The sequence below is a fragment of the Peromyscus leucopus genome, chromosome X (genome assembly GCF_004664715.2).
Source record: "Peromyscus leucopus breed LL Stock chromosome X, UCI_PerLeu_2.1, whole genome shotgun sequence".
Lineage (NCBI taxonomy): Eukaryota > Metazoa > Chordata > Mammalia > Rodentia > Cricetidae > Peromyscus > Peromyscus leucopus.
In genome coordinates, this window is record NC_051083.1 from 137,089,229 (window position 1) to 137,112,293 (window position 23,065).

General features: G+C 38.5%; 1 protein-coding gene across 3 annotated transcripts in view; it reads right to left on the minus strand.

Annotated features, from left to right (window-relative positions):
* Nucleotides 1–23,065, minus strand: part of Gab3 (GRB2 associated binding protein 3) — a 110,151-nt gene that overhangs the window by 14,508 nt on the left and 72,578 nt on the right. For all 3 annotated transcript variants that reach the window (XM_028888576.2, XM_037199369.1, XM_028888575.2), the window contains exons 4-8: nucleotides 22,381–22,862; nucleotides 13,628–13,683; nucleotides 12,768–12,975; nucleotides 10,627–10,708; nucleotides 8,644–8,746 (exon numbers count right to left, since the gene is read on the minus strand). In XM_028888576.2, coding sequence (XP_028744409.1) covers nucleotides 8,644–8,746; nucleotides 10,627–10,708; nucleotides 12,768–12,975; nucleotides 13,628–13,683; nucleotides 22,381–22,862 — 931 coding nt within the window. The remainder of the gene's footprint in view (nucleotides 1–8,643; nucleotides 8,747–10,626; nucleotides 10,709–12,767; nucleotides 12,976–13,627; nucleotides 13,684–22,380; nucleotides 22,863–23,065) is intronic.

The following is a 23,065-nucleotide window of genomic DNA, read 5'->3' on the forward strand; positions in this document are numbered from 1 at the left end:
GGGGGCTATGAATGCAAACTGGGGAAAAAAATCTTTCTTTGGGCTTTACAGATAGGAAAAAGGCTCTTCTTTGAGCTTATGGAGAAGAAAAAGTTTCCTATGGAAGCTTTTGTCCTGGGGACAGCTGAAATGCTAAGTCCAAGCATCAGGAGAAAGTTCTTTTCTCCCTGAGGCAAAAATGCGGGTGTAAAAAGCCAAAAAGTTTAAAGTTCAGAAGTTTTGGGAAAAGTTGGTCTTTCTCCTGGGGGGGGGGGAATCTTTCTCTTAAACTATAAAGCTTTTCTTGGAAAATTTGCGGGGAAAACATCTCTCTAAAAAGCTTTAATCTTTCTCAAAAGCTCTCTTAAACTTAAAAACTAAAGCCTTTAACTTTCTCAGAAGGACAAAAATTAGAATCACCTGAAGATATTAGTATGGGGACCACCTGTGATTAGCTCAAAGGGAAAACAACAAACCTCTTAAGATGGCAAAACCTCTCCAAGTTTTCTTTCAAGCTTTAAAAATCCTCCCTGCAATGCAGGAGGCAGGGACAAGTTCCTAAAAACCTCTTCTAAGCTCAGGCTCTTCAAGCTAGTAAAAGACAGTGGGTCAGAGTCCCCTGAGGGAAACGCTTGGGAGAGTGTGGGTGAAGAGCTACAGAGAGCCCAAAAGGGCAGGAAACTTTACCTGAAAAAAGCAAAAAAGCCAAGCTTTTCAGTTACAGCCTAGCTGAGGTATCAAGGGTTTTGTTTCTGAGTGAGCATCTTTGAAAAGGTGCTCCTAATCTTCCTAAGGCAAAGATCCCCTGAAGCATTGTATCCTCTCTTCTGACCAAAAACCCAGAGGCGACTGGCCAGCGTCTCTGAGTTGGAGTGCATTTTGGGGATACTAGGGTTCCTGCAGTTGCAAACTTCCTGGAGCACAGAGCTGAGGCAGGAAGGTGCAGGACCCAGGGGAAGATTGCTAATGAACAAACAAAGCTAAAGCCGGTGGGAACGGCACAGTTGTCTGCTTTCCTACAAGTCCCGGGTTGATAGGTCCACAGCTGCACAAAGAAATCTGAGAAAAGCTTTCCTATCAGAGAAAGGACCTTTCTGGGAAAACAGTAAAGCTGAACTGTGTCTGAAGCAGTTGTGCTGCTGAGTCAGAACGCTGTCTGGGGAAAGAGCCCAGCCAGGGCAGGACAGAACTCTCCAGGAGTAAAGCTTTCTTTTCTGTCAGAGAAAGCACTTCTTTGAGAAAAGCTTTGTTTCAACTGCCTCCCTGAGATGAGGGGGTGTAGCCCTGAGGGGTGATTGCCTCTGCCATAAGCTCTGTCCTTGAGCACCCAAACAAACCCAACCCACTATGGGACTGGGCCAGGTGAAGGCCTGATGAGGTAAAACACCCGTCTTAATGGGAGTTTAGAAATAGCAAAAACCTCCCTTGTTAGATTTTCAGTCTGTATGCAAACCACACAGACCCCGAAAACAAATGGAAAAAAAGCTCCTACCTTCAGTAGCAGGGAAAGCCCCCACAGTAGTGTCGGAAACTGTTTCTGGCGTAGAGGGGATAAACTGAGACCAAACTGGGAACTGTCTGGGAGAAAGACTCTGAAGAAACAGAAGGGACAGATTCCTCGCCAGAAAATGCATGACCCATTAAAAGCTGCTAGAATTTGAGGCAGATTCAGGGGGAGAAAAAAAGCCCCTACTTCCAAAGGCAGCTAGCAGAGGTACAGAGCTGCAAACAGATACCTGAAGCTCTGCATTTGGGGGGGGGGGAGGAACAAGCAAAATGAGAATAAAATCAGTGGGAGAAAATCTCTCTGAAAGAGCTATGGAAAAGCTGTTGTACATGATCTTGTTTTTTCACTGACTGGCTGAGACAAACACAAACCCCTAGGAAAGTTGCTATCAGAAATGCCAGCCTCAATGCTGGCTAATGAGGCAGGTGTGGTTCTGATCCCAGGCCAGTGTCAAATGAAGGAGAGACACCTACCTGTTAAAGCCAGCTGAGGTGAGACCAGAAACCTCCCAATGTCCCATAGTTGAAAATGTAAAATGCTTGTTCAAATCTCCTGTTGCAAAAGCAAAAAACTTGTTCAAACCTCCCAGGCAAGAATTTGTAAACAAGTCTGGTAAAAAAGAAACCCTCGAGGTCTTCTTCCCAATCATCTATGGCAAATAGATGTTATGCATATTGCAGAATTTGGCAAATTAAAATATGTACATGTGACCATTGACACTTATTCAAGATTTTTAATGGACAGTGCACAATCTGGGGAACCTACAAAACATGTAATTATGCACTGCTTGAAGTGTTTTTTTGTATATGGGTTTACCAAAAGTTATTAAAACTGATAATGGTTCTGGATAGTGTAGTAAGGCATTTCAACAATTTTGTACCCAATGGGAAATCGTACATAAAACAGGTATTCCTTATAGTCCTCCGGGACAAGGTATTGTGGAAAGGGCTCATAGCAGTCTTAAAATACAACTTCAAAAATAAAAATAAAAAAGGAAGAAATTTACCCTTAATCACCACATAATGCATTAAATTATGCTCTTTTTGTTCTGAACTTTTTGAATGTGAATGTCTATGAACAGTCTGCTGCAGATAGATTTTGGCACAGTGGCACCCAAGCGACTTTTGCTCAAGTGAAATGGAAAGATCCCTGCTTGAGATTATGGAAGGGTCCTGATTCTGTTTTAATAAGGGGTCAAGGACATGTTTGTGTTTTTTCACAAGAGGAGAATGAAGCTTGGTGGTTACTGGAGTGTTTGTAAGGAGCGTGGAACTAAGAAAAGTCAGCTCCAATGACGTTCCTATAAAGGAACCAGAATGAAAGTGGCTCGATTAGTGTTTCTGAGGTTTTGTCACTGGTTAATGCAAACAGTGAGGAAATAAGAGTTCGGAGCTGGGCTGCTTTTGGTTTTACTAGCTCCTTTAGAAAAATACTTTATATCACCTAATAGCTGTGCAGTACTTGGCGAAGAGCTTTACAGCAGCTAAATACGGTAATTTCACCCTCAGCGTGAAGTGAAGTTTTTCGGTAGAGCAAACCCAGAGTACTGCTGTAATAGAAACGTTTGTCTGAATTGAAGCACTTAGGGGAGCTATTATGAATTTGGGTGAAGGGACAGCCTCTAGTTAAAGATCGTTTACCGCTGACAGTGCATCTCTGCCAGTTCCCGAACGGCTGAGAGAACTGGCAACTTTGGAGTGTAGCTTCGTCCTGAGAAGGTTACAGTCCCCTAGAAACAACTATCACAACTCTATAACAACAACACTCACTAAATCCCAGTGCTTTATAACAAAGCTGACTATAAACTCTAAACTTTAGAAATGATGTACGTACTTCCTGTCTAGTTAAGAGAATCTTTCTAATAGAGATAGTGATGATAATTAAGAGTAAGAAGTAGAAAAAGATGAAAATAAGATATGTGAGTTTGTAGAAAGTCTGTCTTTTACATCTCTGTATTAAGAAATCTTTAGGTGTTTGCTAAGTTAAATATATGCTAATGGTAGCCCTATATAAGTTTGTAAAATAGGTCTATAGAGTTCCTTTAAGAATATAAGCTTGCGTAGCCGGGCGTTGGTGGCGCACGCCTTTAATCCCAGCACTTGGGAGGCAGAGGCAGGCGGATCTCTGTGAGTTCGAGGCCAGCCTGGGCTACCAAGTGAGCTCCAGGAAAGGCGCAAAGCTACACAGAGAAACCCTGTCTCGAAAAACCAAAAAAAAAAAAAAAAAAAAAAAAAAAGAATATAAGCTTGCAGGAAGTATCTAAGGTAGTCCTAAGACATGTAATAATAAGCTTATAAGAAGTAAAGATGCTAGTTATAAATGTAAGTTTAAATAAGAGTAAGATGGAATGAATATAAGTATATAAGAAGTAATAAAAATATATTTGCTAAAGTAGTTCTATAGTTTCCTTAAAGAGTATAAATAAGTAGATGTTAATGTTATATGTGAGTTTGTAAAAATGTGTAAATGTTGTGTAACTTTATGCTTAAGTACATGTTTTATGTGAGTTTGTGAAAAACTGTAAATACTGGGTGTGAGTCTATGCTTAATGTATATGGTAAAAGAATCTGAGATACAGATGTTAGTGTCCTAGCAGACGGCAAAGCAGGCAGTCTGAATGGTTTCAAAAGCTCCAGAAGCCGCTAAGAAGCTAAGAATGGCGGACCCCAGAACCAGCACAACAAGGCATCTGCAGCTGAGATCTGTGGAAAATCAACGCAGCACAGAAAAACCTGAGCTAATGGCAAAAATGGTGCAGTTTAAAATATTACTATAACTAAAAAGGTCTCTGGCTTGAGAATAAAAGTTGCAGAGACGCTTGTTTGAACTAAAATTGTTAACTGCAAAAACTTTTGGTTGTAGAACGTCTCTTCATATTTGGAAGTGAAAGCCTGATACCAGAATTTATTTCTTGTTTGAACTTTTTGAACTTAAAATAAGATAAAACTACAAAAAGACTTTTGTTATGAATTTCTTCATATTTGGAAGCCTAGTACCAGAATTTATCATTTGAATTTTGGGACTTAAGAAATGAAATAAACAATAGAGATTTCATAGCAATGGGATAATTTTGAGTTTACTTATAGCAATGACCTAGGAACTGTTTTCTGGAATTAGGTTAAAAATGGAATGTTTAAATGAAGAAATTTATTGTTTCTACCTTGACTCAAGATGCAGTTTTATGTATGCATATATGCTGGTGATTCATGAACTGTTCTGTGTTTAAAATGCAATTGTTGTGGTACTGTTTATGTAAAAATGGAATTACTTATGGAACTGGTTTTGTGTTACAAATGGAACTGTTTAAACAGAAAAGTTTGGGTTTTCTAACTAGGCTTGAGATCTTGCTTAAAAAATTATAAGAGAAGGGAGCGTTAATATTCCTTAGTCTACTTAATTTAAAAAATTGTTTGAGTGGATTAATGTCATGTTTTGTAAGTAAGAAATGCAAATGGGGTATCCTAAGAGGCTACTTTTAAAGTATAAAGAGTTTTACTAAACTGCTTTTGGATGTTTTGCTAAAAGTTTTCAAAATATTAATGATTAGATTGAGAATATTGCTTTTCAATATGGGATTGTAGGAATTGTATAAGTTTGGGTTTTTTTCTAACTAGGTTTGAGATTTTGTTTAAAAAATTATAAAGAAAAGGAGGAGTTATGAGTGAATTAAGGTTGAATGTATGTTTGCAGAAATTATATTTAACCTATTGATATTAATGCACCCTGGTTTTGTGGAGTTAAGGAAACATTTAAGTTTGATGTGAATACATCAAAGTTTTTTCTGTGTTCTGTTAGCAAGAAAATTCAAATGATTGAGTTAAAGTTGTAAGACGGAGAAAATTGTTAACTATATATAGCACCATATATTCTAATTCAAATGGTCCTGTTAAGAGTTTGCTTTGAGTTGTAAGATTGAGAGAATTGTGACTATGTATAGCAATGTTTATGTTAACCTGTTAATGGTAATGATGAAGCTAAGGGATTCTTTAAGTTTGTAGTAGCCTTAAGAGTTTTTGGTTTAGAAAGGGCTTGAGGCAGCTAAGACTGCTGTAGTCACCTTGGACCTAATTCAAAAGAGAAATGCCATCTTTATCATCCTCTACTCCCATACTGGGAGGTGTAACAGCTATGGAGATTGCTGTAAGCCATTAATAGTTAGTTATTTTTTTATATATATTAAGAAGGGGGGACCTGTGGGAGCCTGTTCTTGGGTTCCTTGGGACCCAGCAGGTCCACATAGAGGATGATTAGACCATGGGCCTGAGTGCAGGTGTCTGAGATGGTCTGCACTTGGCTGTGCTGGGGGAGGAGGTCTTTTGCTCCACTCCTTGGTGTCTCTATAAAAACCCTGGGGCAGAGAAAGTCTAAGCCCGTTGGAAAAGGTCCCAGTCCATCTCGAGGCTATCCTTTATTTTCTGTTTATCTCTGCAAGATTCTCTGCAATAAATCCTTCTAATATTTCCTGCTGCTCACACTCAAGAAAACTCTGGGGAGCTGTGCGGTTGGTGGGTAAACGCCCCACAACTTCACACATGAACATATGTGTGTGTGTGTGTGTGTGTGTGTGTGTGTGTGTGTATCACACACATATACAAAGTATTGTATGGTTGGGGTTTATTAATAGTTTAATTGTTATGGTGCTTGCTTAGCACTCATATAGCCCCAAATAAACCTTTAATGTTGGTGCATATCTATAATCCCAGCACTTGGGAGGTGGGGCAAAAGGATTTGAAGTTCAGGGTCAACTTGAGCTACATACTGAGTTAAGGTCAGCCTGGGTTACGGGAGATTCTTTCCAAAAAGGGTATTATAACACTATAATAAAAATTATTAATGTGAGTTTTAACACTAGTATTCTACTTCCAAAAGTTGTTCTGACATATGCACTGTGGCATGTGCACACAAATGCATGCACATGTGCACATGCACGTGCACACATACATAAATAGATATAGTAGAAAAGAAGTCTTACAAGTTTTTTAAATTGTAAAGTTTGAAAAGCTGGTATATAAGAAATAGCATTAAAAATATATTTAGTCTTCTAAACTTTTCATTTCATAAACATTTGAAGGATATATAAAAACACTTGTATAGCAATAAGACAAAACCTGTATTTCAATCCCCGGCCTCACCTTTTAAAAAAATTAATTTTATTTATGTATATGAGATTTTTGCCTCCATGTTTATCTGGGCACTACTTGTGTGCCTGATGCTATCAGAGACCAAAAGAGGGCATCAGATCCTCTGGAGCACACGTATGATTATGGAAAAAAAATCAATATAAATCATGTTAGTTTTGACTATCATATCGGTCCATTGTGTGGCACAAGGTATAAACAAGTCATTTCAGAGTATATTGTAAACTGAAGTTAAACAAACACACCTGAATGAGGTAAGACACCCCTTCACCTTTTTCACATAGTTCTTCGCTCACATCTACCATCAACCAGTATTGCCAGCTCTTCAACTTCTGTGTCATATTGTTCAGTAATACACATTCATTGACAACCTATACACACTTAGGCAAGCAATCAATATTTAATTGTGTTGTTTATGAAATAACTGGTCTTACTGTCTCAGATATCAGCAAACTGTTGGTATCTGGAATAACTTTACACTTGCTTCCATAATGTTTAAGGTTCACTTTCCTTTTCTGTTCTCCAGAAACAGAGAACAGTTGTTTAGAATCCTTTATAGGAATGTTTTCTTCTAGGGATTTCCCAAGGGCCATACTAAGTGTAAGAAATATTGGGAAGAGTACAGCAGATTTATACATGTGTCACTTCCCACCTGCATGTAGTTAAGTGTATCACAGCACAACTTTTATCAAATGAGACAAAATGAAGCATTTAGCTGTTACTTTCCTAGAGGCAATTCATTTTATTTTATATAATATTTTAATATATTCTTTGAAAATGCAAGTTTCATAATGTATACAATGTGCTTTAATTGCCTTGTCTCCTCACACATAGGAGGATAAGATTATCTTCTTAAGAGCATATATCAGTGCCTTGAACATCATCTTGCCTTAGCAGGATAGAAAATATCTCTTCAAAACCTAATGTTCATAGTGAAATTCTCTCTTGGAACTCTGTTTCTATGTTGTGGATAGACATAGTTCTGGCTAAAGGGTTCTCTAATTGCTATGGATGCTAAAAGCATTTTCAAAACTCATGATCTCAATGGAATCCACATTAAGAGAATAGGGCAATAGGACAGGGAGGAGATACTAACACTCTCGAACTGTGAATGGCTAATCAAAAGACAAAGATGTCACATTTCTACACACTCAGGTCTACAGAAAGACCCTAAAACATAAATCTCCAGAAAGTTCAGAAGCAGGTGTTTTTATAAAATAAAGCCTCCAATAAACCTGTTTTTACAGCCTGGACTTTGGACATTTAGAAAATTACAAACCCATTGGAATCAAACAGAACATCACAGTTTTTTGGAAAAAGAATTGACTACCATTTCTATTTTCCACAGCATGGGCTCTAAGTCCAAGGTTCCCATGAAATATTGTGAACTTCAAATGGTATAAGGAGCTGAATACTGCAAGAAGGAAAAACAGCTTCAAGGGAGCTGAGGAATGACTCCATAGATAAAATGCTTTGTACTCAAAAGTTAGGATCTGAGTCTGGATCTCCAGAACCCATATAAAAGCTGGGCATGATTACATACATCTTTAATTCAGGTACTTGTTGGGAGGAGAAGACAAATGAATCCCTGGATTTCTGTGGCCAGGCAGCCTAGCAAATCAGTGAGCTCTGGGTTCAATGAGAGATCCTATCCTAAGATTAACTTAAAGAAAAAAATGGTAAGGTGAAGAGACATAGTGGAAGACTCTTGATGTCGACCTTTGGTCCTCACACACATGTGCATACACATGTACAAATGCACCAATATGCACACATGCATATACATATACTACACACATGCACACACTTACAATACACATTTAAAAAAAAGAAAAAAAGGAAATTAGCTTCAAATTGATTTGCTCCCAATCTAAAAAAAAAACAAACCGGTGACCTGGTTTTACAATCAAGTGTGCATTATGACTACACAGAGACTTCTGAGGAATGTACTTTTATCATAATGAATTCTCAAGATTATAGATTTGGAGAAGAAAAAGAACACAAAAAGTACAAGATTACCATTTGGATGTAGCTTTCTTCTTCTTCTTTGGAAGAAGGAGTGGCAAAAAATCTTGCAGAATTAATACCATTTCTTTGTGACGAGAGAAAGCTGGTTCGATTGCTAAGACCAAAAAATATAGATGAGATCAATGCAATGTCTTACAGCTGCTCTGAAACATAGCCAGGAACAAACACAGTCCTGTGGAGTTTGAGCCCTCCCCTTCCAGACACAGCTTCCTTTTGGCCCAAGCAATTCTTGAAGAAGACACTTCCCAGTAGCCCTGTCTCACTCAGAAGAAAAAGCTTCCCAATTGTTTTTTCCTAAGCCCTCCACATAATGCAGACAAATACATTGTATTTAGCAAATAACAACAAATTAACAAAAATGCTCCAAAGTAATAAAGCTGACTGACAGAATTAAAAGAAATACTCCAAAGCAAAATCTAAACAAACAACCAGACAACAACCCCGTCCCACTTCTTTTGGGTCTTTTTTATTCCAAAGTAGCCAGAAGAAGTATGGAAGTATCCATCTAACAGGACAAGAAGAGATAGTGTATTAATTTCTGTCTTCCTTCTGAGATGGAAGAACAGGCTAAGTGTCTCTGCAGTTTGGCCTGGAAATAAAGCTCTCTGCAGAATTCCGCTTTACAAAGTTAGCATGTCTGTGTGGGTATGGTGGTGCATCCTTTTACCTTTAATCCCAGAACTCAGGAAGCAGAGACAGGCAGATTTCTGTGAGTTCAAGCCCTTCCTGATCTACATAGTAAACTCCAGGCCAACCAGGGATACATAGAGAGACCGTGCCTCAAAAAAAAAGTTACCATGTCCTGTGGAATTTATTATGAGCTAGGAAAATGCAGCTTCTAGAAGGTAAGATGAGCAGGCACAGATGTGTTAAGGTTTGTTTACCCAGCCCATAAACTATCCCACTTTCTCTGAGAGCTCTTTTCTCAGATATAATTCATAAAGTTGAGATTCTCTAGTTATTAGTGTTGTCTGTGTACGCTGTGCCATAGTGGATTCCAATCTGACAGAATTCCATAATTTTGTCTCCCTTGAATATCTGCATTGGGATCGAAAAATAGTCCATATTTGTTGGTGCTGGAGTTAAAGCATGTAAACAAACTTGGAGTATGTAATGGGTAATCTTGGTTGTCAACTTGACATCTAGAATCAACTAAACCCAAGCAGATGGGTACACCTGTGAGGGATTTTCCTTATTAGATCGTTTGAAGTGGGAAAACCCACCCTAAATCTGGGCCACACCTTCTAATGACAGCTCACATAAAAAGATGTGGAAGAAGAAAGCTTTTGCTTTTTGCCTGCTTGCCTTCACTCTCACTAGAAAGTTAATCTATCCTGCTGCTGAGGTATTTCTATTTCTACTTTGTTGTGTTTTAGCATACACATCTTGTTGACACTGGTAGTTCCAGAAAAAAAAAAAAAAAAAAAAAAAAAAAAAAAAAAAAAAAAAAAAAAAAAAAAAAAAAAAAAAGAACCTACTTCTTCAGGATTCCAATATAGACTGAAGGCCAGAATCCCTCTGGGCATTCCCTGGTCTTCAGTACCAGATTGGAACTGTTGAGATATCTAGAATCACAGACTGAACAAGTACTGTATTCCTGGCCTTCACGTTGGGAGACAGCCATTGTAGACCTACTCAGACCACAGCCTGTAAGCCACTTTAACAAATCCTCTTTTAATATATACATATTCATTTTATCAGTTCTGTTTCTTTAGAGAACCCTGACTAATACAGAACGGGATCATGCAACAAAGAAAAGAGCTCTGCAGAGAACAGGTACAGCAGGAAGAGAGAGAAGTTCCCAACACTGCTCTATTTCTAGGATTCAGAATCTGGAGGAACCCAGTCACATGCCTTCCTTTGTGATCCAGAAACCACTCCTGGCTCTTTATAACAAGACCAACTCCTCCCTTGACTCCCTTAAGCAAGATAAAATGAGCTTCAACCACAAGAGATCTAATATCTGAGGTTTACCAAGGCACAGTGTGAGTCCTGGTTAGAGATGTGTGTTCTCGAATGGTGGAAAGGTTTCTGAGGTCCAAGGGAGGGGGCCGTGCTAAAAAAAAAAAAAAAAGTGCACAGTATTCAGTATGGTTAAGCAGAGAATCTAAAGATTGTAAAAGCTATCACAATACACTTCCTTTACATGCCAAATTTAAATGTATTGACAGTAATTACTGGTAATGAGTGAGAATTTCAACATTCCATTCTTGCCTGATTCCCTGGGGAAAAGGACAAGTATTGAATAAATGGCCTCATGGTATGTTAGAGGGAACAAAATGAGACTGTACATTTAGTCAACAAACACGTATTGGGAACTCAGTCTATCAGTCATGAATCACAAAGGAAACCAAATTGGAAACACAATATTAACCAAATATACAGAAATCTGTAGCCTCAGGAAGACCAATCAATGTATTCCAGACACTCTACATGTCTGAAAGGCAGAAATGATCACCAGGTTCCAGTCTCCATGTCTCCACCTAATGGTCCTCCCACCTAAAATAGTCTTCCTCATGTTGTTTCCTAGTTACTCATCTTCACATCTCAGTTCAATGTCCCCTGCTTTGGGTGGTCTTATCTGGCCTCCAGACAGTGCCAGATCCCTCACCACAGGCCTCATGTTTTTGTTTCCTTATGCTGCATGCACTTCTCCCACAGTTTATAATGAAACACTATCTGTGATTATTTGACTATAGTCTATACCGTGATCCCAGATGGCAGGGTTTCCTTTTGGCTTGCTCAAGGCAGCAGCCTGCACACTTAGTACTTGCCTCAGTGGCCTATCTGGCTGCTTTGATATCTATTTTCTTCACTAACCTACATGGGCAGAAATACATGCTGACAGAGACCTTCCTGCTGCCCAATTGTTTTCTTAGGTACCATGGGCCTAGGCAACTATCTAGGCTCAGGATGTAGAAATACATGAATGATGGGGGAAGGGGAGGGGGGCAGGAATGGACCAGACCTGAGTAAGGTCTCATTTAGCAGCTTTGGGCATGGCCACCAGAAGGGGTAGTTTTTCCAAAGAGCAATGAGAGGCAGAAGCAGACCATATTGTCTGACAAGGATCATAGACATAGCCAAATGCTTCCTTATAATCATATAGCCTACTTGGCAGGTGAAGGTAACAATGAAGTTAAGAATTCACTTTGAGGGAGTGATGTCTCAATGGTGAAGAGCACTTACTGCCCTTCCAGAGGACCCAGTTCTGTTCTCAGCACCTACATGGCAGCTCACAACCATCTGTAACTCCAGTTTCAGGGGATTTGATACCCCCTATGGCCTCTGTGGACACTGAATACATGCAGTACATAGACATAAATGCAGGTAAAATACCCACATACATGAAATAATCTCAAAAAAATAAAAAATAATTCACTTTGATCTGTCTTTTCTCTTTCTTTTTCTTCTCCTTGTATGTCCATGATGTTTAGCAGATCAGAAGGGCTACCTGAGAGTAGTAACACAGGGGCTAAAAGTTGCTCTTTGTACACAATAGTCATGTGATTCATAGCCGAAGTCTTCCCCTACCACAACCTCTGCTGACATATGGTATGCATAGAGCAATAAGTTATAAAATGTACTTGAGTATGAAGGACATTAAAGAATTGTTGTCAATGACCATTGTTGCCTGCCTTCCAGAAGGTCAGTATTATACACTTGAGTTATTTACATGAGATGTTTGGTGGCTTCCACTATGATTCTCATCACTTACTCCTGGGACTTCATTATGGAAGTAGACAAAAATGAGCCCTCTGGAATGAAATTGGATTTGTAGGTTTATTTGCAGAGACTAATTACCTTTAGGTCCCCTGACTCTTTTTTATAATAATCTTGGAACAAAAGTTATCCCCAATCTTCTAATTCTTCTGCATCAATTTCTTTCTAATATTTTTTTCTGGTTTTTCAAGACAGGCTTTCTCTGTGTAACAATCCTGGCTGTCCTAGAACTTGCTTTGTAGACCAGGCTGGCCTCAAACTTATTGAGATCTGTTTGCCTCTGCCACCCAAGTGCTGGGATTAAAGGTGTGGGCCACCACTGCCCGACTCTTTCTAATATGGAAGGAGCTTGCCCTCCTACCCAACACAGCAATCCTAGTCAAATGCCTTACATTTCCTCTGGGGCTTGAGATCTCTGTTCACTGGAGGTGGCTCCAAGTCTGCAGGTAACTCCGACAACATGCTTGAGCTCATTGGGATGTAGTCATCCTGGCTGTAATGGGGTCTAAGACTAGAAGCAGTGCCTTTGGGGCTCATGGGCACATAGGAGTCTTCAGCACTGAATGAAGCTGTAGGATACATCGGTGAAAACTTACATGGCTGCAAAACAGAGCAAGTATAGGTTGGAAACTATAGACCACAAATTCAAACTGCTACTAGTAGGCACTACAGCTGTGCATACAGTTTGAGTTCCAAATTACCCCAAAGTAACTCTGAATTTCTTAGGGAAAAATGGACAAGCATCTAGTCAAAGTTCTGCCTCTGAATTCACATGAGAATAGATGATAACTCTCCAAGATCTAATGCTAGCACACTAAAGGTTTTGAATTAAGATTTGCTCTTAATTTTGACTATCAACTTGGCTGGACTTGGGATTTCTTGGAGACCCATCTTTCGGAGCATTTCTAGAGAGGTTTAACTGAGAAAGAAAGTCCTACTCTGAATGTAGGCAGTACCAACCTCCTGGAATCCTAGAATCCAGAACTGAATAAACCAGGAGGCAAAATAAACCTTTCTCTTATGTGGCTCAGTCAGATATTTTTTCACAACAAGAAAAATAACAATACATGCTTCAAGTATAATGCAGTGCTTTAATAGCTACCCAAATCAGTTCAAATCTTTAGGAGATTACTGGAAGAGTTCTCAGAGATTCAGAGTACTGAATCTCAGAAGACTTAAAGGAAATATCACATATAGGTCAGGTTATTTCTGGTCAAACTGAAACTTTAAGGAACGCAAGGGCCAAACTTACCAGATTTAAACTGAGCCGCTTATCTCGGTGTCTTAAGGACTGGATTTGTACATCACCTGAAAGATAGTCTAAAGTGGTGAGTGCTGCAGGACAATATCCATTGAAACTAAAGTCCAAGTCCCTATACTCCTCAGGTCCTGTGCCTATAGGTCCAGAGAGGCAGGGAAGGATAATACATAATTTCCATACAAAAAGCTTGATAGTAAATGTAACTGGAAGTCAGAATCCATTCCCCAAGAGATGGAAAATCAGTCCAGATTCTAAAGATACTTATGTTGTCTGATGGCTTTGGTTCTCTTCATAAATCAGAAAAAGATACAGCAAGTAATTAACAAGTGTTTGCTGAATTTGTTAAAATAATCTTCTGGGTTTGGATAGACCTGTGGGTCTCAGGAAAAAAAAATGTTTGAAATATCCATTGTAGTAAGCAAAAAAAAAAAAAAAAAAAAACAAGTTTAGCATAGAACAACAGCGTTGTGGTCAGCATTAAGGGCTCAGTTGATCTATGCTACCTTGAGTCAGTGACTGTGATCTTTCTGCAACAATAAACAGATACTCAGGTACGGGCTTGAAAGACAGAGTATTTGAACTAATCTAGAATCAGGAACTTGTTACATGGATGTGAAAATGAGACAAAATTTAGAGTAATTGTTTAACTGAAAGAAGAAATGTCTATAAGGCATATTGAGTTCTTAACTCATCAAATAAGGCCAGAATTACTCTAATACAAAGTCAAACATATTATAAGAAAACTATAGATCAAGATATGTCATGAATATAAATGCAAACATTCTAAAAATACTAATAAATTCGATTTGGTGATGCTTAAAAAGAATTACATAACACGATCAAGTAGGATTTATAATAGTTATGCAAGTCTGGCTCAACATTTGAAAATCAATTACCATATTCCACATTAAGTTTAAGGAATACTATAGGGCTTTGATCCCTTTATGAATCTTGAGATTGATGAGTATGTGGAGATGGCAACTAGTGGGCACCAGATTAATACTGGAATGGTGATAATATGAGGAAATAACAGCATCATCATGTTAGAAGTCTTGGAAAGAGCCTAAACAGTGGCTTCTCAGCAGAAAAGTCCATGCCCTCCCCAAAAAGCCTGTTTAACTATGGTGTAAAATTGGGTTATGTGCATTTTAATGTGACAGTTTTTGCTAAATAAACTTCTCGTGTTACTTAAAAGGGGATAATAAAAGTACATGATCATATCCACAGATGTAGAAAAAGCATTTGACAAAATCCAATACCCATTCATGATTTTAAAAAGAAAAAGTAGGGCTGGAGAGATGGCTGAGTGGTTAAGAGCATGTTTTGCTCTTGCAAAACATCTAAGCTCAGTTCCCAGCACTTAGCTTATAAGTGCTTGTAACTCCAGTTCCAAGGAGATCCAATGTCTCTGACCTCATAGGCACCTGCACTAACATGCATGTAACTATACAGGCATACATGTACATTGCTGAGAGAAAGAGAGAGAGAGAGGGAGGGAGGGAGAGAGAGAGAGAGAGAGAGAGAGAGAGAGAGAGAGAGAGAGAGAGAGAGAGAAGGAAAGAAAGAAACCCTCAGTAAACTAGGAATAAAGAGGAACATCTTCAACGTTGTAAAGAAAGCTACAGAGCAGGGGATGTAGCTAGGTGGTAGAGTGCCTGCCTAGCATGCTCAAAGCCATGAGTTCAATCTGTAGCACTAAGAAAGGAAGGTAGTGAGGAACAGAGAGGGTAGGAAGGGAGAGAGGGAAGGGGGGAAGGAAGGAAGGGTAAGCCTACAAAGAAATCTACAGCTAACACCATAATTAATGGTAAGAAACTCAAAATGTTCCTCCTAAAAATAAGAAAAATCAAAGGATGTTCCCTCTCCATGCTGCTTTTTTTTCTTTATTAAGATTTTTTTTCACTCATTTTACACACCAATCAAAGATTCCCCCTCTTCCCTCCTCCTGCCCTACCCCCACTCTCTCCCACAAGAAGGCAAGGCCTCCCATAGGGAGGAACATTCAGTAGAGGCAAGTCCAAGCCCTTCCCCCAGCCTCAAGGCTGCACAAGGTGTCCCAACATAGGTAGTGGGCTCCACAAAGTCTGCTCATGCACCAGAGATGGATTCTGATCCTACTGCCAGGACCCTCCCCCAAGCAGATCAAGCTACACAATTGTCTCACTATGCAGAAGGCCTAGTCCAGTCCCATGCAGGCTCCACAGCCATAGATCCAACTTTCATGAGTTCCCACTAGTTTGCTTTGGTCGTCTCTACAGGTTTCCCTATCATGATCCTGATGCACTTGCTCATAGAATCCCTCTTCTCTCTCTTCTACTGGATGCCTGGAGCTCTGCCTGATGTTTGGCTGTTGATCTCTGCATCTGCCTCCATCAATCATTGGAGAAAAGTTCTGCCCACATTGCTTTTTAACATTGTACTATAAGTACTAATAAATGCAATGTGACAAGAAAAGAAAAAAATATACAGATTAGGAAGGAAGAAATTAAACTTGTCTTTGTTGATAGACATGGTGGTGCATGTCTGTAATTCCAGCACTCAGGAGGGTAAGGCAGGAGGGTCTCCAAGAATTCAAGGCCAATCTAGGGTACATGGTGAGTTTGAAGTTAGTATGGGCAACTTAAGACTTTGTCTCACAAAACACCCAAAATCCTGTCTCTGTTCACAGATAGGATTAAGAAGAAACCTTGAACAAAAATCAATGAATTTTTCCTGGAATAATAGGCTATCACTGCAAAGTTTCAGGACATAAAGTTAACATAAGTCCATCAGTATCCTATACAATAGCAATTAAGTGAAATTCTAAGTAAAAAAAAAAGCACAATATAATTTACACTAGTACCTACCTCCCCAAATGAAATACATTGCTTACATATAAACCTAACAAAATATGTACAAAATATATATGTGTAAAACTGAAAATTCTGGTGAAATAAAACAAAACAACTAAATAAATGGAGGGGGTATAAAGTTGGTAAAGTGCTTATCTTGTAAGCATTAGAGTTTGAGTTTGGATCCTCAGCATCCACATAAAAGCTGTTACAGCATCCCACATTTGTAACTGGAAGTGTAGACAGGAGGATCCCTGAAGCTCAATGGCCAGATAATCTAGCTTATTGATGAGCTTCAGGTTCAGTGAGAGAGCCTGTTTAAAAAATAAGATGGAAAACAATAGAGGAAAACACTCAACACTGGCTTCTAGCCTCCACATTCACACATACACACCCAGGCAGATACAATACACAGTAAGTTAAATAAATGGGACCCAGAGAAATGGCTCAGTAGTTAAGAGGACATACTGAGTTTGGTTCCCAGCACCCACACTAGGTAGTTGACAACTACCTGTGCTCCAGCTCCATGAGATCCAACGACCTCTTCTGGAGTCCACAGGCACTTGCACTTACATGTGTACATATCCACACACAGACATACACATATATGCATGATCAAACATAAAAATATGTATTTTTAAATTAAATACATGAAGAAATACCACATTCTCTTAAGAAACTTATTGATTTATGAATAAATTAATATTGTCAAGTTGTCCATTCCCAAGTTCATCTATAAATACAGTGTAATTCTAATCAGAATACAAAAAACTATTGTGTATATATATAAATAGTTTCCATATGAAGTTTAAGTGGATGGAAAGGCAAAAATACAGAAATGTTAACATAATATTGAAAGAGAAGAACAAAGTTAAGGAACTGACACTATCTGACTCCATTATTTATTCTAATGTTATAGTAATCATGACGGTGTAGTACTGTAGGAAAACTCAGTCACTAGCCTAACTAATTCCATTTTATCCCGCTCTGGCTCTATGTTCCCTTTCTAAATTTTTCCCTCTAACTCACTCTTCTTCAGGTACCTTGAATTCTTAGAAGGTAAGGACTAATGAACAAATGTCATTATAACAAAGGACTGAAACTGTCCCCAAGAAATGATGTGCCTCAAAAAACAGATTACCTCCATGATGAAGTTGTTCTACAAATAGAGGCAGTTTCTCCATGAAGGGAATAGAGGCAACACCCTGGATCAGGAGCAATCATCTCATGGAAACCAGATTGTTTCCTTCAAGTCATGACTGTGATAACTTCTCTAAAACCAGAACTGAGATAATGGTTGGTCGTATCACCAGCCTGAACAAGAACTCTGTCAGCTATCTGACATCACCACCCCCTCAGCTATGCATGTCTCAATTCTTTTGATTTATTTCCTCTCCTATACACTCTCAAAATTTCCTTAAGATAGACCTGGGTCAATGAAATCTCTTTATCTGTTTTGTTTTCATTGTTTTGTTTCGTTTGATCTAGTGTAATCCCATTGGTTAAAGCTTCTTTCTCTTCCCATTTCTTTAATTAGCATATTCAAACAGGTAGCTGAACCTAGTCCACTGGGATCCACACTGGGGCCTAAAATTTGTTCCTAAAACTCTGGTGAGAGAATTGGTGAAAGAACAGACATATATTTCAATGGACTGGAATAGAGACTGCTAAATAGAGCCACATAAATATGTTTAGCTAAACTTTGAAAAAGAAGTGAATGCTAAGCACTGTAGAAAACATATTATCTTTTTACCAAATGATGCTGGAACAAATTAAATGTCCTCATATAAAAGAAATCTAAACAGAGACCCTATACCTTTCACAAAAATTAAATCAGAGTGGGTCTTAGGCTTAACTATAAAATGAAAAATTAAGGTGCTGCTACTAGGATAAAACCTAGATGATCTTGTATCTAGTGATGAAAAAAAGAACTGATGTCATTAATTTTTTTAAAATAACACTATCAAGAGAAGGGGAAAGCAAGCACAAACAAGGAAGAGACATTTCAAAAATAAAACATACCTGATAAAAGACTGGTATCCAACACATGCAAAGAAGTTTAAAAATAAACAATAAACAATCTTACTTAAAATGGGCCAAATATCTTAACAGACACCTTACTATAAACTACATACAGATGGCAAATAAGCCTATGAGAAGATGCTCTACATCATATGATATTAATGAAATGAAAATGAAATAACCAATAGAATGGCTAAAAGCCAGACTACTGACACCACCCCCATACTAAGTGAAGATATAGAGTGAGAGGAACTGTAATTCCTAGCTGGTAGGAATGCAAAGTGATATGACTGCTTTGGAGGATAGTATGGCAGTTTTATAAAAACCTAAACCTATTTTCAACCATATGGTTCTGCAATTGAATTCCTTGCTATTTATCCAGAGGACTTAAAAATTTGTCAACATACAAAAAGCTTCACATAATGTTTACAATAGCTTTATTCATAAATTGATATAGGAGTTAAAAATAAGAACTGATGTTATTACTATCTGCAGATGATATATCTATACAAAAAAATGAAAAATAATCTACATATTAGAAAAATTGGATAGGATATCAAAATACAAAGTCAATTTGAGTTTCATATAACAGCAAAAGAGCCAAATAAAATGTCTTTGACAATAAACATAAAATAGGTCATTGTTGGAAATTATTAAATAAAACTGATTTAAATAAAAATAAACATAAAATAGTAAATACGTGAGAATATATTATAAGGAACTCAAAAACTCGGCAACAAAAAAGCAAGTTATCCACGTTTAAAGTGATCAATAAAGGCTGCAGGGATGGCTTAGTGGTTACAAGCACTAACTGCTCTTGTAGAAGACTAAGGTTCAGTTCCCAGAACCCACATAGTGGCTCACAACCATCTATAACTCTAGTTCCAAAGAACTAAAACCTTCTTCTGGCCTCTGCAGGCACTGCACAAACACTGTGCATAGACATACATGCAAACAAAACACTCATACATATAAAAAAAATAAACCTTCATAAAAGAATAGACATTTCCAAGAAGGCAACAGATGGCCAACAAATATATGAAAAATGTTTAACATTGTTAACCATCAGGGAAGTTCAAAATTAAATTATCAACTCAGCCCAGCTACAATAACAACCATAAAAATGACCCCCCCAAAAAATCACAAGTTCTGGTAAGAATGTGAACAAAGGAAAACACTTACACACCAGTGGTAGGAATGTGAATTGGTGCAGAAATTATGGAAAATATCATGAAGCTTCTTCAACAAATTAAAAATAGTCTTACCATATGATCCAGCAGTTCCAGGATCAGGACTATATGCCCAAAGGAAATGAAATCATTACTTCAAAGAGACATCTGCAGTCCCACACTTACTAAGATACATTAACAGCAAAATCAACAGGTAAAAGGAAAAAATGTGTCATATACATACATGCACATACATTTGCATATATACATACACACAGCATCATGTATGCACACAGTAACGTGTACATGTACACAGTGGAAGGCCATTCAGCCATAAAAATGGGAAATCTTTTAATTTGAAAAGATATATCACATTAAAGCAACCAGACAAAGAAAAACTGCTGCATGATCTCACATGTTAAATCTAAAACAGTTAACTCATAAAAATGGGGCCTAGCCCTGTGTTTGCCAGAAACATGGCAGTACAATAAAATTAGATGTTTATCAAAAGGTCTAAACTTTTAACTATAACATAAGCGAGTTCTGAGGATCTAATGTAAAACACAGATGGTTATGAGTGTGCTAAGTAATCTGTGATCATCCTTACAAATTGCATATGAAAACAGGAGGTGAAAGAATTTTCTAACTGATATCTATCAAGACAGGAAGTTTCAATGATTAAGAAAGTGTGGTGGTACTGGTACAAGTTGAATAGCAGAGGACAGGAAGCAGAGTCAGACTGAGACCTTTATACACATGGTTTCACTTATGACAGAGGGAACAGAACAGCCTTCTCAATACAGGGAGCCCCATCATGTGATGGACATCCAAATCAACAAAAATGGGCCTTTCCCAATTCTGCCTCCACACACAAACCCCACATCCAGGTGGACAGCAAAGGAAAAGCAGTGATCCACTTCACATGTTCCCTCTGCTTTGTCCAACCCAATTTTCTTCTACTCCTTACTGTTGCTTCATGGTAAAAACCCCTATTTTCATCTATTTTAACCTGTGTTTGTTTTTATCTGAAAGAACACAACCTGGCTGTTTTATGTTTGTCTCAAAACTTTCAATTCATTGTCTGTTGCTGGAGGGCTTCTCTCCAGGTTCCACCAAGCCCCGCAGTCCCACAATCCACATATAAAATAATCACTCAGATGTTTATATTACTTATAAACTGTATGGCCATGGCAGGCTTCTTGCTAACTGTTCTTTTATCTTAAATTAACCCATTTCTATAAACCTATACCTTGCCATGTGGCTGGTGGCTTACCGGCGTCTTTACATGCTGCTTGTCCTGGCAGTGGCTACAGTGTCTCTCCTCCTTCTTCCTGTTTCCCCAATTCTCCTCTCTCCTTGTCCTGCCTATACTTCCTGTCTGGTCACTGGCCATCAGTGTTTTATTTATATAGATCGATATCCACAGCAATTGTCACACTCTATTATTCTACTAGCTTTATTAATTTCAGTTTCTAATTTTTTTTAAGACAGGATTTCTCTATTTAACAGCTCTGGATGTCCTGGAACTCACTCTGTAGTCCAGACTGGCTTTGAACTCAGAGATCCACCTGCATCTGCTTCCCAAGTGTTGGGATTAAAGTAGTGCACAAGTACCATCCAGCTTCAGTTTCTAAATTTTGCTTACCAACTTTTATTTGTCCCCACTTTTTGTCACTATTCTCATGAATTAAGAACCTTTGTGCAATCAGCACACACCCATTTCACTGCGGTCGTCTGATGTGTGATGGTTAGTCACATTATTAAAGAACTTTGAGTGTTCCCAGGGTGACATATTTCCTAATCAGAATGAGAGATTTGAAAGCCAATTTGCCTTCTTTACACTTTGACTAATTCTTTTGATATATAGTCTTAGTAAGTAATAGTGTGTGATTGTATTTGGGTGGAGGGAGAGAGAGATATTTTTTTTAATCTGTCTGAGATCCATAGGCATGAGAGAAAGGAATAAGATGCTTAGGCTGATGAACTCACGGCAAAATATGAGACTGCCCAAAAAAGCAGTAAAGAGTTTACTAAAAAGCCACAGTGAGGATATTTGTATGGACTTGTGTTGAGCAGCTTTTGAAGGTCGCAGAGAGCTGGAGTGGAAGGGCAGAGAGTGGTAGAAAATGGCACTATATGGAAAACTGCAAGTTATTCACACTGAAGGGTATGTCAGTAGACCAGAATTGATGAAGCTAGGTGAGAATTAAATATGCCAGTTAGGATCTAGGAAGAACTTGTGAATTGGGATGCTGAATGAGACTAACAAAATTGATAAGAAATACAAGGAGCTATGATCTACAGTCTCCAAGATCATTATGCAGGTGAGAAGCGAAGAAGAGAATGGAATCCAGTGAAAGCAAAACCACATGACCTTCAGTATTAAGTATGTCTTCAAGTGACTCCAAACAAAACTCAGCAGCTCAATCTCAGATGAAGAGTTTACCAGTTGGGCAAGGACTCACAATGGACAGAGACTCCATCCTTTTACAGTATCTTTAGCAACCTAAGAATCTTCCCTGGTGGCCAAGCTCAAATGAGGGGTGGAGGTACCTAGAACCAGGAGAGTTCTGTGTGTTCTCATTGTACATTCAGCCTCATTAGGAGACTGGATTGGTTTGACCAATGAATGCTACCATGTGGACACAAGGTGTGATAAAGAGTTGTGAAGGACAGTCCTTGCCCATAATTATGTACCTGAATCTTAACACCCAACACTTACCTTTCCATGACCCTACATGGTCTAAACCAGAGAGAGAGATTCTTCTTGGCACCATAGTGTACCCTGGCTTCTTGCTACTGCTGCACCCAGTCAACAGGAACTGATCTTCTTGGCGCCGTTCAGAGAGATAACTTGGCTTAGGAGGACGAGGAGGTGGAGTGTTGGACATAATGTTTAGTTCTTTTGCCCCACTGGGTAAGGAAACTTGCTTTTTTTCTACATGAATTGTGGGATTTAAGGAAGATTCCAAAAATGGTGAAGAAGACATGTGGTTCCTGGATGGGACATTGATTTCTCTGTTCCAGATTAGAGCAGCCTGGGGCCTTGTGGAAGGCACATCCTGAGATCCATTCCCATGGCGCAGGGGGTGAACCAAATTATTAGAGGTAAATGGCTGCAGACCATCAAGAAAAACATCATCAAATGAAGTCTGTTCCAATGAACGGTCCGAATTTGACCAACTATCACATCTGGTGGGAAGACTGAAGAAAAGCATATAAATTGGAATGATATATAGACATCCACACACAAAATCCACAATGTACTTCATTCTAAGTTGTCATATGTCACCCTTTTTCTACTTGTAGAGACTTATTCTTTTTACAACCCACAGTTACACCAACTCCTCAGTGAAGAAAAAATATCTGCTATTTTTTTTCATCCTATAAAGCATCAGATGAGTATG